Source organism: Ochlerotatus camptorhynchus, unplaced genomic scaffold (assembly GCF_037179485.1).
Source record: "Ochlerotatus camptorhynchus isolate MF236.1 unplaced genomic scaffold, CSIRO-AGI_Acam_v1.1 ptg000284l, whole genome shotgun sequence".
NCBI lineage: Eukaryota > Metazoa > Arthropoda > Insecta > Diptera > Culicidae > Ochlerotatus > Ochlerotatus camptorhynchus.
The window spans coordinates 6,394,793-6,414,242 of NW_027040773.1; the positions used below are offsets into that span (position 1 = coordinate 6,394,793).

The window sequence follows — 19,450 nt, forward strand, 5'->3', positions numbered from 1 at the left end:
ACAGACATAACACTCGCAAGTTGTTCATCGAACAAGCATTTATCGGTCAATTTAAAAGTATCATAGTTGGTAGTACCGCCACCTGTGGCGCGCATAGTCAATTCCCCTGCGTTTGACGTTTGCACACTACCGCCATCTGTTCAGCGTACTACCCACCACAGTGTACTCAACAGATGGCGTTAATGTTTTAGCGACGATGTTTTACAGTGAGAAATATTCAATGAGTTATGTCTGTTTGTCTGTGATACTACTATACTTTTACTATAGTACTATACTATACTATACTATACTATAGAGTACTAGAGTGTCAAGCACAAGCGGTATCATATATTCTAGATAGAGCTGGACTGAGGGCGAAACACTCGGCGAAACAGCTTTTGTAAACAATGACTTCTCTCGATGATTTCTTGAAAGTCGTGACTCTCCCTGGAAAATAGACATCCCCATCGAGCAGGGGAAGGCTTCCATATGTTGCTTTATGTAGGCGGATATGTTGCTTTATGAAGGCGGATATGTTGCTTTATGTAGGCGTGCCTTGAATTCATAGAAATCATCGAGGGATTTCATTGTTTACTACACTCAAAAAAAAAATAAAACAAAACGAATATAGATTAATTTTTATGCATTTTATGGTTTTTCAAAATGTATACATTGGTTCGAATAAAATTTTCGTCAAAATTCGTCAAAAGTCCGAATAACAGAGTGGAATTCGATCAGTGTTTACTAAACTGATAGGTAAAAGAACATCTGGATTCTCTTCGAAGCTTCGTGCTGGTGAAGAGCTTTGTCCCGGCGGTTTTCTACTGCGCCTGTGATCTGCTGGGCAGCTAGATTGCGTGAGCACGAGTTTATTCTAATGAACATCGAAATTGTAAGTACACTGATAGGCAAAATAAAGTGCCCACCCCATCATTTTTTGAATTTCTCTCATTTATTTGGTTCAAATTAAAGTAAATACACTGTAGTATTTTTTATATCTTATTCTTTATATTCTTTTTAAGTTTCACTTATAGAATACCAGATAAAAAGAAGAGACTGACTCGAAGAAAAAAAAATCAAAATGGGTGTAAAAAAGAACAGTGACAAAAAAAAGTGCCCACTGCATTTTAACTCCAGAAAACATAAAATAAAGTAAAAGAATACCAGCCTAATAGTTAATGTGTCCTCCTTTGGCCTTCAGGACCAGCTGCAGGCGCTTCGGCATGCTCTCCACTAGATTCTTCAGGTGCTGTGGATCTAGTTCTTCCCAGGCGCGCTCCAGGGCTTCAAAATAGTTATTTTTATTGGTAACACCAGTTTTGTCAACCCTGGCATCGAGAATCGCCCACAAATTCTCGATGGGGTTGAGGTCCGGGCTTTGTGGAGGCCATTCCAGTGGTTTAATTCGACATGACCGGAAGAAAGACTTAGTCTTCTTGGCAGTATGCTTCGGATCGTTGTCCTGCTGGAATACGAATTTCTCCTCAAGGCCCGTCTGGATCAGCGAAACTTCCAGATTTTCCCGCAGGATGTCGATGTAGGAATCTGCCGTCATTATCCCGTCGATTTTCACCAGGCTTCCCACTCCACCCCACGAAAAGCACCCCCAGACCATCACATTTCCTCCTCCATGCTTCACCGTGCCTTGTATGTGGCGCTCCTGAAGCTCCTCACCCGATCTACACCACACACGAACCCGTCGCTTCCGGTTGAACAGTTCGAATTTTGATTCGTCCGTCCAGAGAACCGTTTTCCAGAACTCTAGGGGCTTATCAGCATGCTCCTTAGCAAACTTAAGCCGTTTGACTTTGTTTGCCTTGCTGATAAATGGGCGCTTCCGAGCAACTTTGCTGTTCAACCCCTGTGCTACGAGACGGCGACGAACAGTTCGACTGGAAACTGTTAGCTGAAGAGCCTCCTGGATCTCGCGGACAGTTACCTTCGGGTTCTTCTTCACTTCACGCATGATCTTGGTGTCCGTTCTCGCATCCGTTTTGCGCATCCTGCCTCTGCCAGGGCGATCCACCACTGATCCGAACGATTTCATTTTCTGCAGAATTTTCCCGACCGCTGTTTTGCTGATATTGTACTTCCTAGCGACAGACCGGTGCGATTCACCGTTTTGCACATCACGAACAACCAATTTTCGGATACACACGGGAATTGCTTTCGAAATCACTACGTCCTCCATTTTTTTCAACTGATTCAAATGCGATCACGTGTACAAATGCACCAGTTCCACCCGTTTGCTTCAATACATGTCAAACTTTCAAAACAAAAACAATCGAGGGGTTTTCCGATGGAAACTTATCGAAAACATACCGATTTTTGAAGTGGGCACTTTTTTTTGTCACTGTTTTCTTTTTCAATCCAAATTGATTTTCTTTTACTTCAAGTAAAACTTTATATTTTCAGTATTCCATAGGTGTAACTTTAAAAGAATAATAAAGGTAAGACATCGAAACAGACTACGGTGTGTTTATTTGAATTTGAACCAAATAAATGAGAGAAATTTCAAAAATGATGGGGTGGGCACTTTATTTTGCCTATCAGTGTATTTGTTTAAATGATATTCATAAAAAATAAAATAATTAAAAAACCTTCTGGGACAATTTTAATTTTGTTGAAAACAATAATATTTACCATAAATAAAATAAAGAAGTGAAAATACATTCCTTAGGATAAACCATATCTATGCATTGTAAGTATATTTCGATTTTATACTATGCCATGCATAAACCATTTTTATACTAAGTTTGCATTCTCTCCCTTTATACCGACCTTTGCAATTTAGCGTAACTTTTATACTATTTAGGCTCTGAACTATTTGGTGGATTTTTTTAACTTTTGGTTAAAATTTGACAGATGGAAAGTTATCGAATAACCCTGCTATCTGAGTATGGTTATTTCCACGGGGTTTCTACCAAGCTTGTAAGGAGATCGGTAATCAAAAATTACCATAAATTATTAAAATAATTAGTTAATTTTGAATTACTCAGTAATTTCAAGGTAATAAAAATAATTGTGGGTAATTTATGAGTAATTTCAGTAATTCCTACAGCTTGGAAAATAATTTGGTTATTTTAAAGGTAATTAAACAGAAGCTCGAGTAATTTCATAAATATTTGTACTCTGGAATTATCATGTGCATCATCTGCTTATTGCGTCTGTTATTTGCGTTGGACGACTGTAGAGAAAATATTTTTGCATGTAAATTTTCCAGGAATTAAAAAAAACTGATTTTCATGCATTTTTGATATCTTTTTCCAATATTTTTACTAAAATCAATACAAATTGTTTGAGGTATAAACTTCTCTTTAAAGCATTTGATCTTCTTTTCATGATATTTGATGAAATAATTCAGTGCCAACATTTCAAAGGCGCGTAATTGCATTTGTAAGCAATGGCTTTAGCCGTGGATTTCTCGCGGATTAAAACTCACTCATGAAAATTAATTGTACTATCAGATAGAGGAATGTTGTTTCTATTAGCTAGCATTGTTGATTTGAAGGAATGAGCTTTTATTTGTGAGAAATCGACGGCTAAAGCCGTTGTTTATAAAAGCAATTACGCGCCTTTTAAATGTTGGTACTGAATTATGCATTTACCCTGATTAATCTTGAAAATCTTAATGCGTATGAAATTATCTAAATCCCCCAATAGCCAATCGGATTTCAAACCAAAATGTGCACCATTCTCCTATGGTGATGGTGTTATAGATTCCATAATGTTTTGAGAGATTGACCTCTTTCTCGTCTTGTCCACCATCAGCTCGCACATAACGCCTCAAGCGATCAGGACTCACTCGGCTTCGTTGCTTACGGAAAATCCATAGCAGGCTAGAAATCTTCACAACAATTATGTCTCCGTTAATCTTTCGAATCTTGACGAAATTCGTTTTGTCGGAAGATTTTTCTGGAATCAAAACAATTTGATTGGATATGTAATCCAAAATCTAAAATAATCAATAGTCACCATAAGCTTTAGTATAATCTGTTAACTGCAATTCAAAATTAGGAACATCGAATAAGTCGGCCATATCCACGACATCATCGTGGATTGCTTTCAAACCTCTATTATCAATGATGTCGTCTGCTTTGGCAAAGATTTGACTTTATTTGGAACTTTTTTATCTGGCGTTACGCCCTAATTCCAGCTCTATATATTATATGAGCAAAACTTTGAGTTTTTGTTTTCAACGATTTCAAACCATGTAATGTACAAATTACGTGTAGGTACTTTCAACTATTCTTACGCCAATACAGAATTCTAAACATAACAGTCGTAATTTCTGGTTCCAATTTTTCTGATTTTATATATCACTTATAAGTGATCATCCAAAAAGTAATTCACGAGAAATTGAATAAAAAATGTCACAGATTCCTAGAATATAATTGTGTTTGGGCCCATGCATTAATTATGTCACGCTAAATCGAGTAAAACATTACCCCCTCCCCCCCTATCGTAACATTTTTCCTATACCTAATGCATTGCTTGTCACAAAATCTTAGATCCCTCATCCCCCCTTAAATCGTGACATAATATATGCATCAACAACAATGTGATCATTTCATCAATACAAAGTATTAAAAATAAGTTAAATAAATTTACAACGTCAGAAAGTTTTGAAAGTTATAGTTATTTAGGTTATTTTGAATTTTAACTTTGTTTACGTTATACAAAACTGTTCTTTCCGTGTCCTGCCCATAGTTTTCTCACCCTGCCCGGCTTCTTTTCATTTTTCACCCACACTATCAAAACTAGGCAAGAGAGAGAACCACGTTTCATCCACTACTGCCATAAACGAGAGAAGCATCATTCATTCGCTCCTCATTCATACTACATGCATAATATAGGTGCTTCAAAGTCTAAAGTTCAACATAACACTTGTTAGTTGTTTTCTACTGTTGCGGATATTTGGACGCATTTCACGACAAGTAAGAAAATTAATAATAATATTTAACAACAAATGTATTACAAAAATTAATATAATTGTAAATTCTAGAAAACTGTGTTCATTCAAAAATGAGTGCTAAATTATTCCGGGCTGTTATCATGGGAGCGCCAGGGTCTGGCAAGGGAACAGTGTCTGCCCGGATAGTGAAAATGTTCAACATGAAACATATTTCCAGTGGAGATATGCTGCGCAGTAATATCGAACAACATACAGATCTTGGCCAGATAGCAGAAAAGTACATCAAGGAGGGCAAACTGGTACCGGACATTTACATAACCAAGTGTATCTTGGGTGAACTTGGGAAACTAAAATCCAGTTCCTGGCTTTTGGATGGCTTCCCACGGACGCCGGAACAAGCGGAAGATTTATGGCGCCACGAAACGATCGACTCGGTTATCAATTTGGATGTACCTTTCGATGTGATCGTTGAACGGTTACGAAGCCGTTGGGTTCATTTGCCTAGTGGGAGAGTCTACAACATTGGATTCAACGATCCGAGGGTACCGGGGAAGGATGATGAGACTGGCCAACCGCTTTCCCAGCGACCAGATGACGATCCGGTGGCCGTTAGGAAGCGTTTAGAAATCTACGATGCATGTACTAGGCCGCTAAACGAATACTTCCACGAGAAGGGAGTGCTAGTCACCTTCAGCGGTAAAACGACTGACGAAATTTGGCCCAACGTGAAGAAATACTTGGAGAGTAAAATAACGATGAGTTAATAATCATAAGCGCAGTATATACATACAATAACTACTAAACAATTCATAGCACAAAAGCTACGTTATCAATTAGAAGATAACACGTCCCTTGGGTCGACAATAATGCGCTATGAGACTGATAAAGCATTTTTGGCTTTATTCAATGTTGTAGAGATAAGAACATTTGGGTGCTAGATAGGTAGATTTGAATCAAATTTGCTTGTATGATGCATCTTGGGTAATAAAGGACCGTGTTTTGTGACCGTATGTACTTCAACTAGGGGTGCAAGAAACGATGAATACCTTAACGGACAGAGAAATTATTTCTAGAATGTCTTAACGATTTGTTACTTATCAAAAAGTTGGACCTGGACTGGGCGACGCAATAAATTTAAATGTGATTAAGTTTAATAATCACAATAATTGATCACATGTTCTAGTTATGCAATTCAAACGTGCTGAAAAGCGCCTACGGTTAAAAATCACGATAATAAAGAAAAAAAAGAGAAACAATTAGCAAACTCACTTCATTTCGAACACGTTTAAATGAAAATTACTTATAGGATTTGTTCGGATAATTAACTGGACATGTATATTTTATTGATATGCATACCTCTATTTACGAACTATCTGCTGATTCTACCTCTCCCAGTATTGGTTCAGCCATAATCGCCGCTGCTTCTTCATCCGCCTCAGTTGTATCTCCCTCTATCGCCGCTGGATCTGCGCTGACAAACTCAATGTCCTCAATGCGTAATGTACGCCGTATAATCCACTGATAGAATCTAAATTTCTTCCAATCAGCCAGTATCAGATCATCTGTAATAGAGTTGTGCACTACCGGTTGTAACAATTCTGCATAGTTACTTTCTGTTATACGACACCCATTGATCTCCATCCACTGCATAAGTGCTTCACGTAGCTTGGTCATGACGTGCGACGTGAGGACAGTGTTTGGCAAAAAATGCTTTTTGTTGTTGAGACTTTCATCTGGATTTTGTGCCACCAAACTAATGCCAAGTGCCTTACACGCATGCCATAGCTCCAGAGAGATATTTGGTTTGGTTCCGTCCACGAAAAGAATCACAGGAAGCGGCACTTTGTTCAACATCAAGTATTTATAGAAAACTTTCGTTACAAAGTTGCAGAATGTTTCATTCGTCGAGATTCCATTCGGGCTGCTTCCATATCCATAAAATAAAGGTACCGTGGCAGCCAGATCCAATGGAATGGTCCCATCATGCGGGTAAACTATCATGGGAAATGCTAACCGACCTTTTGCTGACGATATAAAACCCGTCGTAATCAAATCTGCTTTATGGCTGACGTTGCCGCTGCTACTGCTACTTGCCAAATAGTTGTAAAAATTCGATCCGAGGCCAAATCTGATTTCGGTGTATTTGAACACCCGTGAGCCATTCTTGAACAGCTCTAGGCAGTCTAACTGCTGGAATACACTTTCATAGCACTGCTGTTGCGATGTCGGTTCGAGCTGGTCTTCCCTCATATCCTGAAGGTATGAAGTTACCTGGGGATGGCGCCGGTAAAATCCTTTGCACCAGCTTCTAGCTGAAATCGGAACTCAAATGAGTATTCGGTTCGTTTTCAAACAATGTACCTTTTGCATACACAATGTTCTATCTTTATGTTTCCCCTGCCTTGGGTACGTATCCAGCATCCACCGAGCTGCTTCCAACAATTCTGAACTTTTGCACAGCATCCCTTTCTGGCGCATATCTCGTGTCCAGTTGACCATCAATTGCTCTTCGTCATCGGTGAAGGTCAATGTTGGGCCCATCTTTCCCTTTCGGTCGCGGTCCTCATGATAGCTAGTCAGTGTCGTTCGAGGAACTCCAAACTGCTTTGCTGCCTTTATCAAGCTCATGCCATGACCTACGGCTTCCACAGCTTTTAGCAAATTTTCTTTGCTATACTGGCGGATCTTCCGCACCTTCGTTGCTTTATTTTCCTCCGACATACTGAAAAGGCCACGGTTTAAAAGAACTAGTTTGTTGGAACAATGCAATTATTACAAATACACGGGTTTCTACCTGCTATTTTGGAATCTAAATCAATCACAAATATTAGGCTTAGGTAACAAATTATTATTGTTTTATAAACTGCAGAACTAATCCGTACAAACACGGCAATAAATTAAAAAAAGTCTCGATTTCGAAGGAAACGACGCTAAGTCCTGCCAAGTCAAACAACGAATAAGATGAACACAACAAAACACCGATTTTAAGCTTTATAAGTATAGATACTCATGAAATAGATGCGCGAACTGTCAAATCGTATATGAAAAAAAAACTCGTTTGCACGGACAATTACGATCAACCCAAATTTGAGTTTAGTTTACTCATAAATCGCAAAAAGTGCAGGAACAAAGTTTGGCACATATCCGCAAATCTATTACATGAGTATCTAATGTTTTAAGCCCATCCCGCGCACCGTAATAGACAAGTTAGGCAATGTGAATTTGTCGTCTCTTTCATTCTTCCACTGTTTTAATGGATGACGGAATATGACGTCTCACTCCGTCAGGTAAATGCTTCCGAGAGAAATTCACATTCCCTCACCTGTTTCGATACATTGAACCCCCACGCGGTCGTTGCTTTGGGTCGACAAAGTCGACCTACACGGTAATCAGCGTAAACACATAAATGAGTAAAAAATACACATTTTTTATAGTTATATGCAGCTGTCAAAAAAATGTGTAAATTTGGATATCTTAAAATGTGTAAAAAAAATACACATTTTAAAAATGTAGTACCAGTCAAAAAATGTGTATTTTTATACTCATTAATGGGTAAAAAAAACTTCTGCTTCGTTGATGGACGCCATTTGCCTAAGCGAATTTTAACAGAAAAATGGAGATTTTGAGTCAACCCGCATAAACGCGAACCATAAATTGACCTTACCTAAAATGGTTAAAAATTGTTTATAATCCCTGCTAAACTTTAACTGAAATGGTTATGGAACTTTACATGAACGTTTAATGATAAAGTTTCAACCTTATGTATTATGGTTTTTTGGAACTGGACCTTACAAATAATGGGTTGTTAAGAACCATTACCGTTCCAAATTCTTGTTTTCTCCATACATTTTCGGAAAGAGAACTATATTAGAACCTTTTAACTTATGGTTTGAGAACTTTAATGGTAATGGTTATGGTAGTCAGTAAGGTCCACGAATGGTTTTGTAACATCGATCAACTTTATGTGGAATATATCGCGAATTGGTTGCCTGTAATTTACTGATTACCAATTCACGATATATTCCACGTAAAGTTGAGCGATAATACAAAACCATTAATGGACCTTACTGACTGCCATAACTGTGTGGTTGCCTTAATATATATCGGCAGCACTGCCGTTGCCCCTGTCACGCTTCGCCCATTGTTCCCACCTCATACATACACCTCGGTCATGGCACCCATCAGATCGCGCCCGACACTCGCTCCGGCAATCGACCCGATCGTGCAACACCGAGCTTCGGCCTCTTTCGTATTCCAGCTGCAGCAGAGGTAAGACGTGATTCCCAGACGCGGAGCGTGATGGCGGATTCCTCGGCACCGCGGAAGCCGGGTGGCGGATTCCTTGGCCCAGTGGAAGACACATTGGCGATCCGTGCCAGGCTGCTGAAATTTTCAGCAGAAAAACACGAATCTGTTATTAACGGTCGAGGAGTCAATCATCACGCAATAAAACTGAGTTTTGTAATCGAGTGGCAGGAGGATTTTTCATAGAAATGTTACGAGAATTGTGATAGTGCAAAAAAAAAAAAGTGAAAGAATATGGCTGCCGTACATGGTCTGAGTCGAGCCAGCCGTATCGAAATTGACGGGGGTTCATAAAACAAAATGGATGGTCAGATTAAGCGCAAGTGCATTATTTTCTTGGTTTTCGTTTGTATAAGGAGTGCTAGCATGAGTTTTCCCCTCTCAAAGAGATAAACGAAACATCTAAAAGTTGCGATCTAATTGCGAAAAGTAAATACCGCGAGTGCTAGTGCCGATGAGGAGATGCCGAACGGACTAGAGCGATGTGGTTCAATTGGAACGGGCGTGGATACTTCGGATTCGCGACGTTAGTGTGAAAAATTGTTGCAAACGACTCGAAATGCTAATAGAGGCATCTGGCAGCGGCTCGGGACGACCGCGTTTGTTTGACTGGGAAGCGGATCGGAACGACCGCGTTTAATGGAAATGGTAGCGGCTCGAGACGACCGCGTTTGGTGAATCTGGTAGCGGATCGAGACGACCGCGTTTGATTAATTAGATAGCGGATCGGAACGACCGCGTTTACTAGAAACGGCAGCGGCTCGGGACGACCGCGTTTGATTGATTTGGTAGCGGATCGGAACGACCGCGTTTAATGGAAATGGTAGCGGCTCGAGACGACCGCGTGTGACATGAATAGAAGCGGCTAGTGACAATCTGCTCATGAAAATTGCAAGGAAAGAATAGAAGTGAAATAAATAAGCAACAAGCATGCCTAAAACAATTTTTTTTTAAATTATGATTAAAACTTCGGCCCTCGATTGAAGCTTTTGCCCAATCAATCAAGCATGAAATTTATACATGGTTTCGCACCTTTGTTTTCTCGGCATTTTTTTTTTCAGATAAAACAAAATGTCAGGAGGGAAGAATGTTCGTGCCCCCGAGTTCCAAAGCGATTCGGAAGAACTCGATGAGCATCTGTCGAGCGGATCAGACTGCGAAGGACTGGAAAAGAAGAGACACGATTCTGAAGGCTGTTATGAGAATGACAAAGCTGGGAATTCTTGCGTGGATGAACGAGAAGAAACGGAGGAGTCTATCTCTGAAATCGGTGGCGACGAAGGACCTGAAGGAGAACGTTCATATCAAGGCACCCAGAGGACTGAAAGCGCGGAGCTTCCGACAACGCGAATCGAAAATCAAGAATACTACCAAAAGATGGAGCAAATGGAGAACACGCTCAACCAGCTGGTGCAAGCTATGCGTTCCAATCAACCAATCAATGGACCCAATTTGCCCGCTGGTGAGGTTGACCACAGCTGGAACATCGGCAGTGAAATCCCGGGACCATCAACGAGCGTAGCCAGTATTCGCTGGGAAAGCATTCAACCGTTCCCTGATGATGTCCCAGCGAATGGAATGTGGCAGCAGTGGAATCGGTTCATAGATCGTTTCGAAATCGCTGCATCCCTCTCGAACATCAACGATCCGGTTAAGCGCGCCCAGACCTTGTTCTTGGCAATGGGAGAGAAGCTCCAAGGAATTGCTAGAGCTGCCAGACTCCGTCCGAGCTTGCGAGAACCGAACTGCTATGCCATTTTTGTGAAGAACATCGAGGATTATCTGCGTTCAATGGTGGACATAACAGCAGAGCACGAGGCATTTACGAACTTGAAGCAGGAGCCGGGCGAGCCAGCGCTGGCTTTCCATGCGCGATTGATGGAGAAGGTTCGCCTTTGCGGCTATAGTAGCATCGACCAGGATCGGTTCGTTCGGGCCCAACTGTTAAAAGGGATGAGGAATAAAGATTTGGTTAAGGCGGCCAGGACTTTCGGGTACGAAACCACTTTCATCGTACAATCTGCCACGCGCGAAGAAGCTTATGCGGCGGAAACGATGCAACCCGAAACTTCACAAGCGTTTGCGATGACACGGAACAAACAAGGTCCTTCTAACGAGAAGCAAGCGTGGAAACGGAAGAACGAGGCAACCGGTGATGAATGGACCCAGCGGAAGAAGCGAGATACAGATGAAAGCAGGAACCGTGGACTAGGACGTCGTTCACGTTGCCCAAAATGTAACCGGCTGTTTCACAAATTTGGATCGTGTCCGGCAATCAACAACAATTGTAACGCTTGTGGCAAGCGCGGCCACTTCGCGGTGGTTTGCCGGAAGAAAGTTGCTAACAACGTCCGGATTGATCGAAGCCACGCACATCCTGGTGCATCCTGGACAGACGAAGAAGAAGACAGAAAGGTAAATGAATGAGTTTTTACGATGGTTTTTTTTTTTTTTTAAATAATTTCTAACCAATGAAATATAAACTGTTCCTTTGCTCAAGCCATTGTTTTCCTTAATATCTCGTTTCCAGCACTTAAATACAATCTCTCTAACGGACGCATTAATCGATTGTCGGGTAGGATCTTCATATCCAATCCGTTTTCTGATAGACTCGGGGGCGGACGTCAATACCATTGGCGGTGATGACTGGAAACGATTAAAGCATGAGTTTCATTCAGGTAGAGCTAACCTTGAACCAATCCAACCATCCAAGGGCAGTGACTTGCGGTCTTATGCGTCGAGCAAATCCATTTCTGTTACATGCGCGTTCAGGGCTGACATTGAGGTAGAAGGATGCCACAAACCATTGATCAATGCTGAGTTTTTAGTCGTCGACAAAGGTACCCGTTCACTGTTGGGCCGATCCACCGCAAGCGATTTGAAGCTGCTCAAAGTTGGTGTAGACGTCAACAGCTTGGAGACATCGGAGCAGATTTCCAAATTTCCCAAAGTACCAGGTGTCCGCGTGAAATTCAGCGTTGATAAGACCGTACCTCCGACGAAAAACGCGTACTATAATGTACCTGCGGCTTATAGGGAAAGCGCAAGGGCCAGGCTCGCCGAGATGGAAAGCCGAGGCATAATTGAGCGCGTAACAACAGCTCCAGATTGGATTAGCGGCATGTCGGCGGTTGCCAAAGGTAAAGGTGACTTCCGCTTAGTTGTGAACATGCGGGCACCAAATCGAGCAATCAAGCGCGAATATTATCGCTTGCCGTTGCTCGATGAGATGAAGGTCAAACTCCACGGGGCAAAATATTTTTCAAAACTCGATTTGACCAACGCCTTTTATCATTTGGAGCTACACGAGACGTCGAGGGATCTAACAACATTCTTGTCGGAAAACGGTATGTTCCGGTTTACCCGTTTAATGTTCGGGGTCAACTGTGCCCCGGAGATCTTCCAGCGCGAGATGTCGAGAATCCTGGAAGGTGTGAAGAATATCATTGTGTACATTGATGATATTCTTATTTTCGCGGAGAACCTTGAAGAACTTCGTAAGACTACAGCTCAAGTTCTGAGGATCCTGAGAACGAACAATCTAACTGTGAATACCGATAAATGCGAATTCGATCGGACAAGAATAAAGTTCCTGGGGCACGAGCTCGACGAAAATGGTTTCAACATCGATGAGGCGAAGGTCAAAGATATTCGGCGATTCAGACAGCCAAGTACCATTTCCGAGCTCCGAAGTTTTCTGGGTCTGGCTTCCTTCCTAAGTCCGTACATTCAGGGTTTTGCTGATACTGCCAGGCCGCTATGGGCGCTCACCAGCTCCAATGTTTGGGCCTGGGGCGAGGAGCAAGCGAGGGCCTTTGAACAATTGAAAGACCAAATTGCCCATTGTACAACATCTCTTGGGTACTTCTCGGAAACGGACAGAACTGTTTTATACACAGACGCCTCACCGCATTCTCTAGGTGCTGTTCTGGTGCAGGATGACAACAGAAGACCTCCACGCGTTATAAGCTTCGCTTCGAAAGCCCTCACGACGACTGAAAAGAAGTACCCACAAAATCAACGTGAAGCTTTGGCTGCGGTGTGGGCAGTGGAGCACTTCGCCTATTTTTTACTGGGAAGGCCCTTCACACTCCGGACCGATGCACAGGGCTTCACGTTTATCTTAAACAGATTGCGTGAGGACTCCAAGCGAGCTTTAAACCGGGCAGATGGTTGGGCTCTTCGACTCAGCCCATATAATTTTGATGTGGAATATGTGCGAGGAAGGGAAAACATTGCGGATCCTTCGTCAAGGCTGTATGAAGGTGTCGATGGTCCTTTCGACGAGGATATTAGCCCTTGGGAAATCGCATCCCTTGAGGTGAACGGTGAACCAGACCGGATTCCTAACGGAAGATGAGATCAAACGCGCTACAGTGGTGGATACGCAACTTAAAGAGGTATACTGTTATTGTTGAATCGTAATCAATCCCGTTTTTTTTTAATTTCGATCTTATAACCCAACAGGTGGTAGATGCCCTTGAAACGGGCATTTGGCCGAAACAACTGAGGAGATTTGAAGTACTAGGTGATGAATTGAGTGTACGTGAAGGAATTCTGGTTAAAACAGGTAGCACCGTCATACCAGAGAATCTACGTCAAAAAACGCTCGCGATAGCTCACGAGGGTCACCCATCGATCGCTAAATTCAAAAGCATACTAAGAGAACGCGTCTGGTGGCCCGGCATGGCGAAAGACGCCGAGGCATGGGTTAACTCGTGTGCGGTTTGTGCAACCAACGGAAGACCTGAAAAACCCACTCCCATGACACGAGTATTCGCTCCCGAGTCGGTGTGGGAAACAATCGCTCTAGATTTTAACGGACCCTATTCTCGGTTCAGCGGCGTCTCGATTCTGGTCATCGTAGACTACCGGTCCAGATACGTAATTGCCAAACCGGTGAAATCCACAAGTTTTGAGCATACGAGAAGCGTGTTGGACGAAGTTTTCGAGAGGGAAGGCTTTCCGAAAAATATGAAGTCGGACAATGGTCCACCTTTCAATGGGGAACAGTACAAGCAGTATTGCCTTGAACGCGGCATCAACGCCATCTTCTCCACACCATTGTATCCCCAGCAAAACGGCCTAGCGGAGAGTTGTATGAAGCTCGTTAATAAAGCGATGGCAGCTGCATCTTCAACTGGAACCAATTACAGAGAAGAATTGAATGCGGCGGTCCGTGCTTACAACGCTGCTGCACACTCCGTCACAGGGATACCACCAGAAGAAGTAATGACGGGACGGAAAATCAAACGTGGACTGCCTCTTCTATGCCGCGGGAAAGCTACGTTTGATGACGATCTACTTAACGCAAGGGACCGGGAATCAAAAATACAGGCTAAGAACCGGGAAGATGCTAAGCGAGGAGCACGTCAGTGTCGAGTTGAGCCAGGAGATACGGTGGTTGTAGAGCGTCAGGCTCGCGCAAAAGCGGAGTCGCGATTTGACCCTCGCAAGTATACTGTAATCGAAGAACGGAATGGTATGCTAGTTTTGAGCGATGAATGCGGACAAATCTTGAAAAGGCACGTGTCACAAACCAAGAAGGTTTACGAATGGAGGGACCCAAAGGAAATGATCAGCTCTGAAGAAATCGGTAACACTGATGCTGCAACAGGACAGAAAGCCGATTTGCAACCTGACGTAATTCAGCGCCCAACAAGAGAAAGACGGAAACCAGCCTACTTGAAGAATTATGCTCACGTGGTGGAAAAGGAAACGGTTTAAAACAATAATTGATTGGTTATTCTATTGGCTTCAAATCAGATGAAATACACAGTTAAATACAAATACTAGTAAAAAAAAAAAAAAAAAAAAAAAAAAAATGCGTCGGCGTTTTTTTTTTTTTTTCTTATCCCCAGGTTTTCTATTTTTTGAGAGGGAGGGAGATGTGTGGTTGCCTTAATATATATCGGCAGCACTGCCGTTGCCCCTGTCACGCTTCGCCCATTGTTCCCACCTCATACATACACCTCGGTCATGGCACCCATCAGATCGCGCCCGACACTCGCTCCGGCAATCGACCCGATCGTGCAACACCGAGCTTCGGCCTCTTTCGTATTCCAGCTGCAGCAGAGGTAAGACGTGATTCCCAGACGCGGAGCGTGATGGCGGATTCCTCGGCACCGCGGAAGCCGGGTGGCGGATTCCTTGGCCCAGTGGAAGACACAATAACCATTACCATGAAAGTTCTCAAATCATAAGTAAAAACGTTCTTATATAGTTCTCTTTCTGAAAATGTATGGAGAAAACAAGAATTTGGAATGGTAATGGTTCTTAACAACCCATTATTTGTAAGGTCCAGTTCCAAAAAACCATAATACATAAGGTTGAAACTTTATCATTAAACGTTCATGTAAAGTTCCATAACCATTTCAGTTAAAGTTTAGCAGGGATTATAAACAATTTTTAACCATTTTAGGTAAGGTCAATTTATGGTTCGCGTTTATGCGGGAAGCAATGCATTAGGTATAGGAAAAACGTCACGATAGGGGGGGGGGGCTTAATTTAGCAATTATGGGTGATTGGAGCTACCTGTATGCAGCTTATAGATATATGTAAGTATTTAACCAAATATCGTTCATTCAAATCGAAAATATATATGTTCATTATATTAAAATGGGAATATTTTAAAATAATTTGATAATTTGTTTTCTACAAATATATGTATGTTTGAATTATATTCAAAAGCATATTTATTTCAACAATACGTAATCTGAGTAAACATGTTTGAACGTGTCCTTTTTTCCTTGTTTTACAGTCGGCAAACTCAACCGAAAACAGGCTTCAAGCGGTGAAACCGGTCCGGAAACCCACGCAAGCAAGTAGTGTTCCAAGCTCGACAAAACCGATGGAACCCTACAATATCAACGTCACTCCGTCGTTTCTGATTCCGATCACCATATCATCCTCACCCCCACCCGATGTCGAAGGAAAAACAGATAATCCCCCAACACCAAACGTACACGGATAGAAATCTCCTTATACCTTTTGGCTAATTTCTATTGTTGATTATTCATAAAATGTATAAGTCAACTAATAAGCAGACGCCTTGCAAAAAGTTAATGGAGATCATGTGTCAAATGAAATGTACAAGCGGTCACACATACCTTTTATGTATTCTTATAGGACCTATGTGGTTTGTCTTATGGAAAGTATAAGTCTGATGTTTTGGCAAAAATGTATAAGTGAAACACATGAATAAAATAATTGATTTTCGTTTCGTGTAGAAAGAGGCCGGTATGAGGACCAGTGTCAGAAACGGCAAAACGACGCTAATATCACAAAGTTTCTCCGGTTTTACTAAACTGGAACCCCCACACACCAACCTCGACGGCCCCCCGGATACCAACACCCATAGACTAAATCGCACCGAAAAATAGCAGCAATTTAGATGCCCTGTCTGCTGATTTCCATTTATTTGTTATCCATTTTAAATATTCTGTTTTATCCCGCATTCAAATGCAAAAATAATTTCAAAATATTTTTGTTTATTTTAAACATGAAAAGCATGCTTAAAATAAACATATTTAATTTTGATCACATATAGTTGTCAAATCATCTAAAAATATTCACGTTTATTTTCACGAATATTTTTAAAGTAAACGTAACATTACTCTTGTTTTAAACATTATTATCAATGGCTTTAAACATGGAATACGTTTGAAATCAACCTAGTTTATGTTTGTGGCCAGAACAAACTGAGTAAATTTACCTCAAATATTTTTATTTCGACGGTAAATTTTTCTGCGTATACAAGTGTATCCGCGGCATTATGTCTGTTTGTCTATGCTTAAACCTTAAACTAGATTTGGGGTAAACCTGGTTTGAGATTTAAGCGGAGGTGTAGAAATCGGCCTTAACAACAAAAGCGCTAAGAAATGTTCGATGACAATTTCGAAACATTGAATTAATTATTCCCAATTATCCCCACCCTTGAGAAAATGCATGGACATCCCTACAACCATTCCGAACTATCAACTCACTCAACAGGCAAGGCAGGAAAAACGAAGAAGGAATCAAAATAAACAGAACAAAAGGATCCTTCGATCGATAGGTAGGTTTTCCCAGCGAAAATTTTACTTTTAATCTAAATTATCCTCTAAACACCGAGTAAGTGCTCTCATATTACCAACATAAGCGTAACTTTTCGAATGCTGAAAGCTCATTACGTCTTGCAGGTCAATAAACTATCGATTTTTCGTCAATTCTGTTTTGTTCGGCCGCAGAGGCAGCTCGACACGACGAATGTCTGGCGCTGGAGGACGCTTCTTTCAGAATCCGTTTCAGGACTATGTGGGAGGTCCGGTGGTGAAAAATGACGACCACATCCGGGGGCTCATCCAGTCCTACGTGAATCTCATCGTGGATAATACAAAACCGGGTAAGAACAGTGACCACCGGGGTGATTTGTACGTGGGCGATGCTGGCATTGCATACATGTTCCTGAGGCTGCACGAAAGCGGACTTTTTGGAGCGGATGCCCTGCAGTATGCCAAACAGTACGTAGCAAATGCCAAAGGTAAAGCCGTGCGCTATGCCGCCCGTGCTGAAGAGAGGTGCTCGTATCTCTGCGGAAATGCAGGGATTTACGCGGTTTCGGCTGCCATCTGTCACAAAATGGGACACAGGCAAGAGATGGATGAAGATCTTAGAAATTTTGCTTCCGGGATTACCGTCTGCAAGAAGATTGACTTCAATAAGAATGGAAGTGATGAACTGCTCTTCGGAAGAGCTGGATATTTGAGTGGGATCTATTGGCTGCATCAGACCATCGATAAGAAGTTATTTGCACACGATACGTTGAATACTATTTGCGGGGTCGTTATCGAGAGTGGAAAGCGTTATTCTGCTGCTCATCGTAGTCCCATACCGTTGATGTATCATTGCTGGGGAGATGAATACCTGGGAGCGGCTCACGGAGTTTCTTCCATCATGCACATGCTGTTGGAGTCACCATTCCAAGGGAATCCGAATTGCACCGAGATGGCTGCAGTTCGTGCCACTATCAATAGTTTGTTATCCTTACAGGATGCCGAAGGAAACTTTCCCGTTACTCTTCAAGATTATTTGCAACGAACACGAGATGAAACGCTGGTCCACTGGTGTCACGGGGCACCTGGAATCGTATATCTCATGGCCAAAGCATACATTGTCTTCAAGGACCAAAAATATCTCCAATCATGTGTTCGCTGTGCCGATCTAGTCTGGCGCAAAGGTTTGCTGCGCAAAGGCCCTGGTATATGCCACGGTGTAGCCGGCAGCGGATACGTCTTCCTTCTCCTCTATAGACTGACAGCAGACCCCAAATACCTCCACCGTGCTATTAAGTTTATGGAATTCCTAACGCACGAGGAGTTTATCCGGTATGCTCGTAATCCGGATCGTCCGTTTAGCCTGTACGAAGGCTATGCTGGCACTGTTTGCTTCCTGTTGGACTTGCTACGACCGGAGCGTGCCAGTTTCCCCTTTATGGATGTGTTCGATACCAAGTGTTAGGTAAGTGAGTGGCGAAATTCTTCACATTGGTCTAGTTTAGATGTATTTCACATTGAATAAATTAATTTATCGATTCCTTCGACAATTATGCACACAAAGGAAGACTAGTTTTCAGTCTGTATCACATGTCCTAAAAGCATTCTGTAAGGTGCACTTGGAGAAGTGGACTATAGAGATAAGTGGTGGGATGATGGTACGACTTTTCCCAGAAAGCACTAGTTCCCCGGAAAAGTTACGATCTTCTGTAGGATATCTGTAGATCGGATTTCTAGGCGTTGTTTATAGCGAGGTTCAACGTTGCTACTTTTAACCCCATATAGGATTGACCTCAAACCCTATGTGTAGAACTGTGCGCCAGAAACCTTGAAATTTTCCGAAGTCCAACAAATAGGGTCTGGTGGGGCAAGAGTGCCACCTTAACAATTGCATGTTCTATATATGCCATATAGTAGATATTTATAGGAGTTTGTACACCGTATTGCAAGTTCATAACGTTTTCTTCATAAATCAGCAATGTAATGCAAGTTAAATCAAAAGTTGTTTACAATTTTTTCTTCAAAATGTCATCTCAAATCTAGCTAGTTTTTGCACCTTGTTGCTGGTGGGCGGGCTGAACTTCATGCTTTATAGTGGAGTGTTGGAGACGGTAAGTTTATGACCGGCGTTGCTGGCTCATGCCGCGATAGAATGGCGCCATGGGCAGGCAATGGGGATTTTTAAGCTTCCTCTCTGTGATAAACCACTGCATGAGAG

The 19,450-nt window shown here is 42.0% G+C and overlaps 3 protein-coding genes across 3 annotated transcripts; 2 read left to right on the plus strand and 1 right to left on the minus strand.

Moving 5' to 3' along the window:
* The first annotated feature begins 4,852 nt into the window (after positions 1–4,852).
* Positions 4,853–6,127, plus strand: Ak3 (Adenylate kinase 3). The gene is made up of 2 exons (XM_065228235.1): positions 4,853–4,916; positions 4,985–6,127. Exon 2 carries the CDS (start codon positions 5,005–5,007, stop codon positions 5,656–5,658), a length of 654 nt encoding a protein of 217 aa, XP_065084307.1. The 5' UTR covers positions 4,853–4,916; positions 4,985–5,004; the 3' UTR covers positions 5,659–6,127.
* A 105-nt stretch (positions 6,128–6,232) lies between these two features.
* On the minus strand, positions 6,233–7,809 carry LOC135706654 (uncharacterized). Its single transcript, XM_065228300.1, has 3 exons — positions 7,689–7,809; positions 7,267–7,616; positions 6,233–7,206 (listed from the first exon to the last, which is right to left on the minus strand). The coding sequence occupies exons 2-3, from the start codon at positions 7,613–7,615 to the stop codon at positions 6,257–6,259; spliced, it is 1,299 nt and encodes a 432-aa protein (XP_065084372.1). The 5' UTR covers position 7,616; positions 7,689–7,809; the 3' UTR covers positions 6,233–6,256.
* A 9,364-nt stretch (positions 7,810–17,173) lies between these two features.
* Positions 17,174–18,795, plus strand: LOC135706656 (lanC-like protein 3 homolog). The gene is made up of 2 exons (XM_065228301.1): positions 17,174–17,255; positions 17,380–18,795. The coding sequence occupies exon 2, from the start codon at positions 17,447–17,449 to the stop codon at positions 18,695–18,697; it is 1,251 nt and encodes a 416-aa protein (XP_065084373.1). The 5' UTR covers positions 17,174–17,255; positions 17,380–17,446; the 3' UTR covers positions 18,698–18,795.
* The last annotated feature ends 655 nt before the right edge of the window (positions 18,796–19,450 follow it).

Bases quoted from the DNA above. Each gene is read 5' to 3' on its own strand.
- Ak3 (XM_065228235.1), top strand. From the start codon at position 5,005: ATGAGTGCTAAATTATTCCGGGCTGTTATCATGGGAGCGCCAGGGTCT.
- LOC135706654 (XM_065228300.1), bottom strand. From the start codon at position 7,615: ATGTCGGAGGAAAATAAAGCAACGAAGGTGCGGAAGATCCGCCAGTAT. The intron at 7,207-7,266 runs GTATGCAAAAGG...TTCCGATTTCAG, and splicing joins ACATAAAGATAGAACATTGT to CTAGAAGCTGGTGCAAAGGA.
- LOC135706656 (XM_065228301.1), top strand. From the start codon at position 17,447: ATGTCTGGCGCTGGAGGACGCTTCTTTCAGAATCCGTTTCAGGACTAT.